This window comes from Bombina bombina, chromosome 2 (genome assembly GCF_027579735.1).
Source record: "Bombina bombina isolate aBomBom1 chromosome 2, aBomBom1.pri, whole genome shotgun sequence".
NCBI classification, from domain to species: Eukaryota; Metazoa; Chordata; class Amphibia; order Anura; family Bombinatoridae; genus Bombina; species Bombina bombina.
Window position 1 is genome coordinate 433,979,881 of NC_069500.1, and position 13,543 is coordinate 433,993,423.

General features: G+C 39.8%; 1 protein-coding gene across 1 annotated transcript in view; it reads right to left on the bottom strand.

Moving 5' to 3' along the window:
* Positions 1-8,360, bottom strand: part of MLEC (malectin) — a 9,125-nt gene extending 765 nt beyond the window's left edge. Inside the window, exons 1-5 of the mRNA XM_053702042.1 lie at positions 7,683-8,360; positions 7,052-7,230; positions 6,726-6,902; positions 1,534-1,591; positions 1-1,082 (exon numbers count right to left, since the gene is read on the bottom strand). The exon at positions 1-1,082 is cut by the window's left edge and continues 765 nt beyond it. Of these exons, the coding sequence (XP_053558017.1) occupies positions 853-1,082; positions 1,534-1,591; positions 6,726-6,902; positions 7,052-7,230; positions 7,683-7,872 (834 nt within the window). The 5' untranslated portion in view covers positions 7,873-8,360 and the 3' untranslated portion in view covers positions 1-852. The remainder of the gene's footprint in view (positions 1,083-1,533; positions 1,592-6,725; positions 6,903-7,051; positions 7,231-7,682) is intronic.
* Positions 8,361-13,543: the final 5,183 nt, after the last annotated feature.

The window sequence follows — 13,543 nt, forward strand, 5'->3', positions numbered from 1 at the left end:
CATGGTTTACATTTAGTAGGCATGCGATTCATAGCCTTATCCACCCATTACCATTTCTGATCAAAAGAACCATAAAATACAGGACATACGAGTGGTTTTGATGAATAAAAGCACTGAAGGGGGATGCAAATAAGAAGTGAAGAAATGGCATGTCTTGTCTTTGGCCCTGCATCCTCAGAAAAGGTATGCTGATCAATCCCATCTTCACAGATTGCTGTCCTGCCCTGTAATACCAAGGACACCATGGAAATGAGAGAACTCAAAGCTTTCACCAACATTACTGTGTGCATAGCAAGGAGATGTCTCCATAATCCAGATCCTGGCTGACATCCAGTTAGTCTCACAGCATTTGGAGGGGGTATAAAATTCGTACCTGTCCTTTCCCCCTACAAAAACAGTATCCTGTATAGTTCAGAGAAACTAGATTTTTCTTTTGTGTGTGTGTGGAAAATTATGTTTTAGAATGACCAAAAATGATAGGGCTTTCTCAATCACCATCCAGAAATCACACAGCCCCTATTGAAATGATAGATGATTTTGAGCTGCAGCCATTTCTCTATCTATATATATATATATATATATCTCAGTTATATCCTCTGAATACAGAGGGATTGTTATGAAGGCTTCAACAGTTTTAGAAATTGTGCAGAAAGAACTGCAGCTCCATATACTTTTTACATGTAACCATGATGATGTCATGATGTGACAGACTGGCTTCTTTTAAGGGTTTCATCCCCAGAGCAACAAAGGGGCTTCCTGCAGCTTCATAGTCGATAAATTACAAAAAAAAAAATAATTATTGAGAAAGCAAAAGAGAAAGTGAGGGGGAAAAAATGGCCAGTAGCCAGTCCCTCATAGCCGGCACAGACAGAAGAGTGTTGGAATAAACACACCAAAGGCCACCAGGATGGGGAACATGAGGCTGCTGTTGTCAGCTGCATATGGGTTGGGGGTGCGAGGACCAGACTGCACACGGTTCCTGTTGCTCTGCTTTTTTATACTAGGGGAGCCCTCCTCCTCTTCCTCTTCTTCCTCCTCCTCTTTTTTTTCAAGGCCAGGATGAGGCTGCAGCTTTGGAACCTCTAATTCAGGGGGAGAAAAAGCAGCATTAAAGAAAAACAAATTGTAATAGTTCAAACACTAGGATTATTGCCATTAAAGGAATATTTTCTCCAATGAATTTAAAAAACTATGTTTTAAGCATATTAAACTAAACATTTTACACCAAGATATAAGACTTAAGTGTGCAATGTGATCTATTAGTATTATTAGACGACTATTATTGGCTAGTACTTGCTCCTAGGAGTTTATAAGTATGGGACTAAAACAGTCTAGGTTTCTTTCTCCCTGAATAAATACAACTAGCACACGCACAATAGTGTTTTTAACCTTGCTGTCTATTAAGCTCTAAATTGTTGTTTTTTTAAAGAAGACTGGTGACATACATTATCTGTTCATTCAATTATTGATTGCTAACTCTACACTGTACAGTTATCCAACACAAATTACATAAAAGTACAAATGTGAACTCACCGTCTAAGGTTCCCTTCATGAGATATAACGCACATACTTTAGGGTTATCATAATATCCCTGGGCAAAAGAAAAAAAAAAGTTGAACAAAGTGTTAAAAAAGTCTGAGCTCATAGTGGCTATTTATTTTTGTATATGTACTCAACACTTTAAGCAGTACACATTGACATTTAATAGCCTCTCAAACCAGTCTTGCAGAGCTACTCACTTTTGGAGTGAAAAACATTTTTCTTTCATGAATCAGATAAAGTGTAACATTTTAGAAAACCATAATAATTTAAATCAATTGTAAATTGAATTTGCTCTCTTTCATCTCTCTGTTGAAAAACAGATAGGTAGGCTCAGAAGCATGCACAAGTCTAGAACACTATAGCAGCAGTTTGGCAATAATGATTTTATCAATGTTATACCTTTACAAGAGCACTAGATGGCAGCAGTGCTTTCACAAGCTGCTGATAAGCAGCGCTCCAGACACGTGCTTGCTGCCTACCCAAGTATGTTCCTCACCAAATAATACCAAACAAAAGAAGCAAGTTTGATGATAAACATTAACTGAACAATTCTTCCAAATAGTGTCCTCTGACTCACAAAAGAAAAATGTCGAGTTTTATGTCCCTTTAAACATACTTCTCTATTAGTTTGTTCCCTTCTTGTACTTGCATCAACCGGTCATGCCAGGGAAACAGACAAGAAATATGCAAAAAATGAACACGACAGATTTGTTTGAATAAAGATGTATATGCATTCATATTACCTCTGGATATGCACTGGATTTGAAAAATGTATGCAATCATTTATGCAAATCAGCACCCCTGTTCAATATTCTAACAGTTTCAGTTTTAATGCGAGACAGGGAGGGGGAAAAAAATTGAGCCAAAACAAATGCTTTAGGAAAAATAAAATGTGCCATGAATTCTGAAAAGTAAATAATTTCCCTAAACACCTGTCACTCAAAGGGTTAAAGAAGAGGGGGGGCTGAGTGGTTAGACAATAGGACATGGGCCAAGCACATAGGGGGCCCCCCTGGTGTGCTGCTTATGAGGAAGCAAGAGGCAGCAGGCAGGCAAATGTTAGTATGGGACAGCTGTGCTAGTGCTTGTAAACTTGAGTGGGCAGCACTGGAGTGGGTGACCTGTGCATGGATAGGAAGAAGATGTTGCTCTGAAGGATCGGCAGTGTGGGATCTGGCCCTTGATGGTAGGTGCCCTGTCCCTGGAGTTTGGGGTCCCAGTTGGGAGAGAGGCAGACAGGCGATGGGCTGAGGGAGGGGAATAGAGGGCAGGGTGGGGAATGCTTTCCCTAATTTTTGCCTGGGGGCCCTGGTCTCAGTCAACCACTGGGTAAAAGCTTATGAGTGGGCGTTATCTAGATTCAGTCCATCAGCCTTAAGACCTACACTAACGGAGTATTTATAAAACTGCAGGTAGACAAGTTCACATGCAGAGAACCTGCTCACCTGCAATCATCACTTGTGATAAACCATCGCTTGGCAAAAATCACATGAGAGCCAGGTCTGGCAGAGAAAAAAAAAGCAGGAACTGTTTCTTAAATTTGTGATTGTAGGATCACTTGATAAATGTTCTTGTAAATGTTAAATTGTCTTACTGTAAATTAAGAAATTTAGTGTGAGGGCAACACTAGTCGGTGTAAAAAAAAAAAACACTTGATTTTTTAGAAATGCAAAAAAACGAATTTCTTACTCGTCTGCTATCATTCTTCATCAGTCACAGACTAATAGACTTTTTCATCCCTGTATGAATGAATTGTGTGTGTATATATGACGAAAACATTGTGTAAAAGCACTATAACAAATTTACATATCTAAAATAGGCAAGGCGACATTTAACCATAGAAATCTTCAGCATAGTTTTGGTAAAATACACGCAGATGAGATTCACGACTCTGTTTATGCACCTTGGTTAAAATTATGAGATTTATTTAAAAGCAGATCAGATAACAAAAGTGAAACATCAGAAATCACTCCAAGACAGCTATTTAATTCATAAAGGGACAATAAACACCTTAAAGGGACACTCAGGTCAAATAAAACTTATTCAGAAAGAGCATGCAGTTTTAAACAACTTCACTTCCATTTAATTACTTCATAATTTACTTCCATTAACAAATGTGCAGTCTTGTTATATTTACACTTTTGGAGTCACCAGCTCCTATTGCGCATGTGCAAGAATTCACAGAATATATGTATATGCATCTGTGATTGGCTGATGGCTGTCACATGCTAAAGGGAGAGTGAAAATAGACATAACTGAAATTTGTCAGGAAAAAAAAAATTCTACTACTCATTTGAAGTTTAGACTAGGTGCTATTGTATTGTATTGTTATCGTGTATGTGTTGATAATGCAAATCTACTGTATTTACTGGTCCTTTAAGATTTTAATAAAAAAGGTTTAGCCATGCATGGTATAACAACTTTGCAATATACTTTCATTATTTATTTTGTCACCTTTTCATGTAGTTTAGCTCTGAAAAAATGTATTTTCTAATTCTCAAAACTCTGCACTGCAAACTTCTAAAAGCTTAACCTGCTATATATCCCCAATATTCCCTAAATTGACTTTAGCAGATAAGAACTGCAATGCACTTTATATACTAATATACCTGTGTCTGCAGCTGACAAGGCTAGAGCCAAGCCTAGATTGGCTCCTCCAAAAGAGGAAAGTGGTAGGTGGTGTTTGACTAGTGAAAAACAATTGCTGCAAACAAGATATTTAAAAAAAAAAAGGTTTAGATTTGGCTGATTTGTTATTCTGTAGCAAGGGCAACAGAAATGTCTTGTAATTACAAGGTGTTTGCTGTCCCTTTAATAGAAACACATTAGGCCAAAAGGAAGCTTTCAGGTTTGTTACATATAAAACACACTAGTATTATTATTATTAGTTATTTGTAGAGCGCCAACAGATTCCGCAGCGCTATAAACAAAGGGGGAGTACAACAAAACAATTATAGGGATCAATTGGGTAGAGGGCCCTGCCAAGAGTTGCACTGTTGTAGTCGGCTCTTAAGAAGGTGATCTACAAACAGCTGGACTCTTAAGCTTACATGCTAAGGGGGTTCAGAGGATAGCAATGGAGGAGTGGAACTGGTATAAAAGTAAGGTTAGCATAGGTTGTATGCATCCCTGAACAGTAGAGTCTTTAGGGAGCGCTTGAAGCTTTCAAAACTAGGGGAGAGAGTCTTGTGGGGCGAGGCAGAGAGTTCCACAAGATGGGAGCCAGTCTGGAGAACTCCTGTAAACGGGAGTGCGATTAGGTAACCAGAGAGGAGAGTAGGAGGTCATGAGCAGAGAGAAAGGGACGGGAGGGAGAGTATCTGGAGACAAGGTCTGAGATATGGGGGGGAGCAGTGCAGTTGAGGGCTTTGTATGTCAGAGTGAGAATTTTGTGTTTGATCCTAGAGGAAGCCAGTGAAGGGATTGGCAGAGAGGTGCAGCAGATGAAGAACGACATGTAAGGAAGATGAGTCTGGCAGAGGTATTCATTATGGATTGTAAAGGAGCTAAACGACAGGTGGGGAGACCAGAGAGGACAGAGTTGCAGTAATCGAGGCGGGAAAGAATGAGAGAGTGGATTAAAATCTTAGTTGTGTCTTGTGTAAGGTAGTGTCTAATTTTAGAGATATTTTTAAAGGTGGAAGCGGCAGGCTTGAGCCAAGGACTGAAAAAAAAGATATGGAAGAAGGGGGGAAAATGAGCTCAGTTTTGGAGAGATTTAGCTTGAGGTAGTGAGAGGAAATGCATGAAGAGATGTGAGAAAGACAGTTAGTGACACAGGTTAGCAAGCAAGGTGATAGGTCTGGTGCAGAGAAGTAGATTTGGGTGTCGTTGACATACAAATTATATTGGAAACCGTGGGACTTTATTAGGGAACCTAGTGATGACGTGTAGATTGAGAATAGAAGAGGACAGAGGACAGAGCGGTACACCGACAGAAAGTGGCGACAGGGCAGAGGAGGCCCCAGAGAAAGCTATACTAAAGGTACGGTTTGACAGGTAGGTAGAGAACCACAAAAGGGCAGTGTCACAGATGGAGAGTAAGAGTAGCGAAGTTTATAAAGATAAAATTATACATAGCAAAACTCTGCACTGCAAACTTCTAAAAGCTTAACCTGCAAAATAAAGCAAATATTTTAAGAATCGATTCCAGTTTACACTAACGGTCACTGGCTCTCATCTCATATGTCCGCTCACTACCTAAATCTCTCCAAAACTGAGATCCTTATATTCCCACCTTCTTCCAAAATCTCCACCCCCCATTTCTCTATAAATGTAAATTCCATTATTACCCCTACCCCACATGCCCGATGTCTTGGGGTCACAGTTGACTCAGATATTTCTTTCACTCCTCACATTCAGTCCTTGGCTAAAGCCTGCCGCTTCCACCTTAAAAACAGCTCTAAAATTGGATATTTCCTTACACAAGGCACAACTAAGATTTAAATCCACTCTCTCATCCTTTCCTGCCTCGACTACTGCAGCTCTGTCCTCCCTAGCTAGCTGCTGCTGCCTATAGCTCCTTTACAATCCATAAAGAATGCCTCTACCAGGCTCGTCTTCCTTACATGTCACTTCATCTGCTGCACCTATCTGCCAATCCCTTCACTGGCTTCCTCTTGCCTTCAGGATTAAACACAAAATTCTCACTCTGACACACAAAGCCCTCAACTGCACTGCTCCCCCCTATATCTCAGACCTTGTCTCCAGATACTCTCCCTCCTATCCCCTTCACTCTGCTCACAGCCGCCTCCTCTCGTTACCTCTTCACATTCCTGTTTACAGGACTTCTCCAGACTGGCTCCCAGCTTGTGGAACTCTCTACCTCGCTCCACAAGACTCTACCCCAGTTATGAAAGCTTCAAGCGTTCCCTAAAGACTCTACTATTTAGGGATGCATACAACCTACACTAACCTTCCTAACTCCATTGCTATCCCCTTGAACCACTTAGCATGTAAGCCTATGAGCCCAGCTGTTTGTAGATCATCTTCATAAGAGCCGACTACAACAGTCAACTCTCAGTAGGTCCCTCTACCCATTTGATCACTAGAAATGTTATCTTGTATACCACCTATTTTTTTATATTTCTGTTGGCGCTCTACAAATACCCAACAACATGAGGAAATGATTATAAATTACAAGGTTATAATGTTTTGAGCATGCAGTAAAGGGTTACATTTACCTTCACAAACTCTACACTGAGTTTTCCAGTGAAAGTGGACACTTCCCCTTGCACACTGAGCTTCCCTTTTCTGATGCTTATGGGAATAATCTCATCATGGGCTGTGCTGTGTCCCACTCGATCAAATATATCAAGGTCCTTCACAACAGCATGGCCATTCACACGCACATCAAACACCTGAGGAAGGGATAAAGCTGAAATATGAGTTGGTGGCTCGGGTTTCACAATCATGTAAAGATACAAATTCCCCATATGCTCAGCTCCCACGGGATACAAATGGATTGTCATAGTTTGCGGAAGCTCTGAAAGCGACAACTGACACTCACCTTCTGCTGAGACTGTGCAAAATACACCTCAGCAAATTTGAGCACAAGTACATATTCTCCCTCCTCCCTAATGGGAATATCATAACCAAAACTGTCTTCATTGTAGCGTTCTGTCTGGTACAATATCTGGTCCTCTGGATTTGCACGCAAGATGGGCAGCTTCACACCGTAATCAGATGCTGTACAACAAAGAAGAAGCCATTCATAAATCCCCCATGCAATATGAAAACTGTAAATTACTTCAATGCAGGGACAGCATGTGTTAGTATAATGACATAATACAACTCAATGAAGAGTTTTTAGAATGGAAAATTGTGTCAGTGACTACCATGGCAATAGATTTTGCCACACCATGTATATAAGTTCTCAGGAACAGCAGCTGCACCCTGGCACTAGTACGTGTCACTCTGATAGGATCACTAGATGCAAATTTAGATAGCTTCATTCCATATTACTTAGTTTGTAACATTTCCTGTAACATACAGACAGGGGATGTTGCAGGACTCTCAAGCTGCAAAAGAGCTAATTACCAGACTCTACTGCTTGCTTCAGACAGGCCTATAGCTTGCCCTCAGCCTAGCAGTCTCTTACCCCCGGCTGCTGGCTCTCCATTCAGGTTTCGCCCACTCACCTCTTCCCACTCTACCCTCCAGCGGATCCTTCCGGTAATGGATACCATGCACGTCCACATGTGCCTCGCCTCCAGCATTCACAGCCCATATAACTTTATCTGCCAGGCCTGCTCCCTCTGCGGCTAGCGCCCCCAGCACAGTAAATAGCAGGGCGACTAATGGGCCCAGAACAGTCCGAACACCTTGCATCTCTGCGAGCTGACTAAAAGACTACGGAGCAGGAAAGTGCTACAGTCTTCCACTGCTCCTCTCACCGGCCCCGGGCGGATTCCCCGCGCTCCGGCATCACCAACCTGCACATTTCATTCACTCTCCCCGAGGCCTCAACCAAAATTGACACGCACATTACACAACCAATCACTGCACGCCCTTCAGAACGGTGTTCCTGTCCCATTCCCGATTGGCTAAGACACACTGGTAGTGGGTGGCACTATGAATAATAGATTTACGTATCAGCCAATAAGTCTCTGACATTGGCGAAGGTGTTATCAGGTAGTGAGGGTTGGTTGATTGTGCGAAACCGGTTGAACTGGTTGACAGGACGCGGAAGTTTCTAAAGTTTCCATCTTATTGCGTTACTGCAGCTCAGTCTCTTAGAGTATAATAAAGACAGCATCTGTATAGCACAGATACACTCTTATATGACGATAGAGATCAAACGAGTACCCAAAACATACTTTGTGCCACGCTGCAATGTCAACCAATCAGGGAGCTCCAGCTCGTACTCATGCACAGCATTATGGGAGAGAACCGCCTCGAAATGATGGTGACATTGGGAAAGACTGTCACCCTGGCAACGGCATAGAACACTTTTTAAGACTACATATACTACCGGGGTTTGCTCTAGGCACTAGGCAGAGGAAAACTATTAGTTCCTCATAAACTCAGCATTATGTAGCGTGTGCATTTCTTATAGCCCTCCTTATATAAAAGTCAATATGGTAACGATTTAAAGAGCTAAACAATATTGTATATATTCTCATAGAAGAACAGAAAGCAGCGCGAGACCTGTGTTTTTCATTATTTAAAAAATACAACTCAGAAACAAATCATCATTTACGTTTAATTTTTATGAACATTTGGGTAATTTCTTATTCTAGCATATTTTTATTAGGAGCATTTAGTGACTATATTGCGCTAAAATAAGAAATTACCAACATTTGTTTTATTTTTGTGCAAATTTGACAGTAAAGTAAAAATTAAACGTTCATGATTCAAATAGAGCACACAATTTAAATAACTTACCAATTTACATCTATTATCAGATTTGTTCTCTTTTTGTTCTTAGTTGAAGACTACAGGGAGTGCAGAATTATTAGGCAAGTTGTATTTTTGACGATTAATTTTATTATTGAACAACAACCATGTTCTCAATGAACCCAAAAAACTCATTAATATCAAAGCTGAATAGTTTTGCAAGTAGTTTTTAGTTTGTTTTTAGTTATAGCTATTTTAGGGGGATATCTGTGTGTGCAGGTGACTATTACTGTGCATAATTATTAGGCAACTTAACAAAAAACAAATATATACCCATTTCAATTATTTATTTTTACCAGTGAAACCAATATAACATCTCAACATTCACAAATATACATTTCTGACATTCAAAAACAAAACAAAAACAAATCAGTGACCAATATAGCCACCTTTCTTTGCAAGGACACTCAAAAGCCTGCCATCCATGGATTCTGTCAGTGTTTTGATCTGTTCACCATCAACATTGCGTGCAGCAGCAACCACAGCCTCCCAGACACTGTTCAGAGAGGTGTACTGTTTTCCCTCCTTGTAAATCTCACATTTGATGATGGACCACAGGTTCTCAATGGGGTTCAGATCAGGTGAACAAGGAGGCCATGTCATTAGATTTTTTTCTTTTATACCCTTTCTTGCCAGCCACGCTGTGGAGTACTTGGACGCGTGTGATGGAGCATTGTCCTGCATGAAAATCATGTTTTTCTTGAAGGATGCAGACTTCTTCCTGTACCACTGCTTGAAGAAGGTGTCTTCCAGAAACTGGCAGTAGGACTGGGAGTTGAGCTTGACTCCATCCTCAACCCGAAAAGGCCCCACAAGCTCATCTTTGATGATACCAGCCCAAACCAGTACTCCACCTCCACCTTGCTGGCGTCTGAGTCGGACTGGAGCTCTCTGCCCTTTACCAATCCAGCCACGGGCCCATCCATCTGGCCCATCAAGACTCACTCTCATTTCATCAGTCCATAAAACCTTAGAAAAATCAGTCTTGAGATATTTCTTGGCCCAGTCTTGACGTTTCAGCTTGTGTGTCTTGTTCAGTGGTGGTCGTCTTTCAGCCTTTCTTACCTTGGCCATGTCTCTGAGTATTGCACACCTTGTGCTTTTGGGCACTCCAGTAATGTTGCAGCTCTGAAATATGGCCAAACTGGTGGCAAGTGGCATCTTGGCAGCTGCACGTTTGACTTTTCTCAGTTCATGGGCAGTTATTTTGCGCCTTGGTTTTTCCACACGCTTCTTGCGACCCTGTTGACTATTTTGAATGAAACGCTTGATTGTTCGATGATCACGCTTCAGAAGCTTTGCAATTTTAAGAGTGCTGCATCCCTCTGCAAGATATCTCACTATTTTTTACTTTTCTGAGCCTGTCAAGTCCTTCTTTTGACCCATTTTGCCAAAGGAAAGGAAGTTGCCTAATAATTATGCACACCTGATATAGGGTGTTGATGTCATTAGACCACACCCCTTCTCATTACAGAGATGCACATCACCTAATATGCTTAATTGGTAGTAGGCTTTCGAGCCTATACAGCTTGGAGTAAGACAACATGCATAAAGAGGATGATGTGGTCAAAATACTCATTTGCCTAATAATTCTGCACTCCCTGTATTACCAACATGTTACACAGCTCTGTAATATTAAAGGGACACTGAACCAAAATTTGTTCTTTCGTGATTCAGATAGAGCATGCAATTTTAAGCAACTTTCAAATTTACTTCTATTATCAATTTTTCTTTGTTCTCTTGCTATCTTTATTTGAAAAAGAAGGCATCTCAGCTAAGGAGCCAGCAAATTTTTGGTTCAGAACCATGGACAGCACTTGTTTATTGGTGCTGCCCAATCAGCAAGGACAACCCAGGTTGTTCACAAAAAATGGGCCGGCATCTAAACTTACATTCTTGCTTTTCAAATAAACATACCAAGAGAATGAATAAAATTTGAAAATAGGAGTAAATTAGAAAGTTGCTTAAAATTGCATGCTCTATCTGAATCACAAAATAAACATTTGGGGTTCAGTGTCCCTTTAACCCCTTCCTGCTGGCTTGGGACTCATTTGTCTACATTGGAACAAAATTCAGATGAAAACGTATGAGTAAAAATTAAAATCAAGTGATTGTTCATGTGATCGTGTGATTTCAATGATGGGATCGAGTCTTGGGGGAGTGCCTATGACGCTAGGAGTGCCCCTTAGCCCGCAACCCCATATAGGAAGCGGCTATTGTTTCAGGACAGCCAAAAGGCTAGGATGTTCCATGCCACCCTAATCTGGCGCTAAAGCTCAGTGTAGTTGGGACGGCAAGGAACATCCTAACAGCGGGAAGGGATTAAGCATACAGTTATGGAGTACCATAATCAGAATACATTTACATAAATCATAATTGACTCACTTTAAGCTTACATAAAATTATCAACAGGACAGGTAAGCTTACATTCTAAAGGTAGTTGAGGGAAAGGGAAACATAAGTAGTAGAGACATCTAAACGTAAATTGTACACATCCTTGAACATATATGTTTTTAAGAAACACTTGCAGATCTAGAAAAGTCTTGCAGACGAGAGTGTGAGGAAGTAATGAGAGATTAGGAGAGAAATAGGTGGTCTTGGGTAGAGCTGAGGAGGAGAGTTATTTTTATTATTATTATACTTTATTTATAAAGCGCCAACATATTCCACAGCGCTGTCCATGGGTACAATTCATTTAGATAAAACTATGTTATAAAACTTGTAAGAGACAAGACACAATTTTACAAACACATACAGGAGGAATTAAGGACCCTATTCCTGTGGGAATTTACAATCTAGAAGGGTAGGAGGTTGAGAAGTAGGAGGTGAGGACTGCAAAATTGAGAAAGATGTTAATGCAGAGTTAGATGAGGGAAATGTTAGGTAAATGAAATTAATTTATTATTGAGTTGGGTGGTAGGCTTCTCTGAACAAAAAAGTCTTCAGGGAGCATTTATAAGAAGAAAGATTAGGGGACAGCCTGGCAGGACGAGGGAGAGTGTTCCAGAGGGTAGGTGCTGCACGACAGAAGTCCTAAAGTCTAGCATGGGAAGATGTGTGTCAGGGTATCTGTGAGTATCATTTAATAAACTACAGATGTATTGTAGCATCTAATATTTCATTTAGCTAATACCTACTATGAATTGATTTAGCTGCATTGCGAACAAACACTGGAATAGGTAATATCAACCCCTCTCTTTTGCTCTAAACTACAGACTTGTAGAACAAAAGAAATATAGACAGGACTTCTAAAGAAAAACAAACATTGGTCCCAAATTATAAGAGATAATGTCACATCTAAAGGGCCTTTGATCATGGTCTCAGAAGAGAGATAAATTCTAAAGAATTATTGCTGGATAGCCTTCCCAGATTGAAATCTCTAAATTAATTTAACCAAAGAAATTCATTACTTAGATCACAGGAACCCCTGAAAGGAACAGACAGTCCATCTCCAAGAAAAAGGGAATATACACACTTACTCAGAGGATACAGCTGTTCTCATCTAAGTGTTAAATTGTCCCTGCTGAGATCTGATACACATTCTCAGTTGAGAAGGCATCTGAAATCAAGTTACCTACAGCACATGAGAAACGAGATCTCAGATAAAGATATTGTGTCTAAATCCGCATAATAATTTAAAATACACAGATCATATTTAAAACATCTATATCTATATATACATATATGTATATATATGATATATATGGAGAGAGAAAGATCTGAAAATTATACTATGTTAAATATATATATCTGTTGTATTGAATAAGAACTGCATTGGTATATATAAATATTGACCCATTTATTTAAAGATAAACACATTTTCTTTGTTTTACAGAAATCTAGTGAAAATTACAAGGGAAAACTGATGTGAAAATGAGATTTCTTAACAAGATGTCCTATGAATATTGATCATAAACACAAATCTATGCACTCAAAAATGATTAGAAACGTGAAATGTGCTGTATTTATTTAAGATGCAATACAATACCAGGATGTTGAATGCTATGATTCTGTGAAGAAGGATGGTTAACAGTGAGCTGCTTATTAATATGATTACTAGAAGTATATTCATATTTAATATTAAAATAATCAGAAAGAATGACACTATAGGGTCTCATATATGTTGGCCAGATAAGTTTATTAATACTGAAAATTATAGTAAATAAAATAAACATTTTATAGGTCAGATAATTGAACTGCAGCAATATTTGATGGAGACTGCATCATCTGTGATTGTCTGCTGCCCCCTAGGGGATTAAAAATGGTATGCCAGCCAAATGGATTTACTACTAGAACACATGCAAATCCAAATGAACCAATGAGAGGGACAAGCTCTGAGTGCCAATGGAAAGACAGCTCCGTTAAGGGCCTATCGAATTTATCACCAATGATTAGATTAAAAAGGGGTGGGGTTATATTGCGTGATATAAATTAAGGCAAGAGAAAGAAAAGGTGCTCTGCTGCTGAATTTTTGACTGACAAACTGTTGCCTTGAAATCCAGTCTCTGACGTGCAAATCTGGGCCTAACTATTATCCATCTTGCAAAAATTTACCTCTTTTAATTTATGAGGTGATATTGGACCTATCGGAGAAAACATTAAA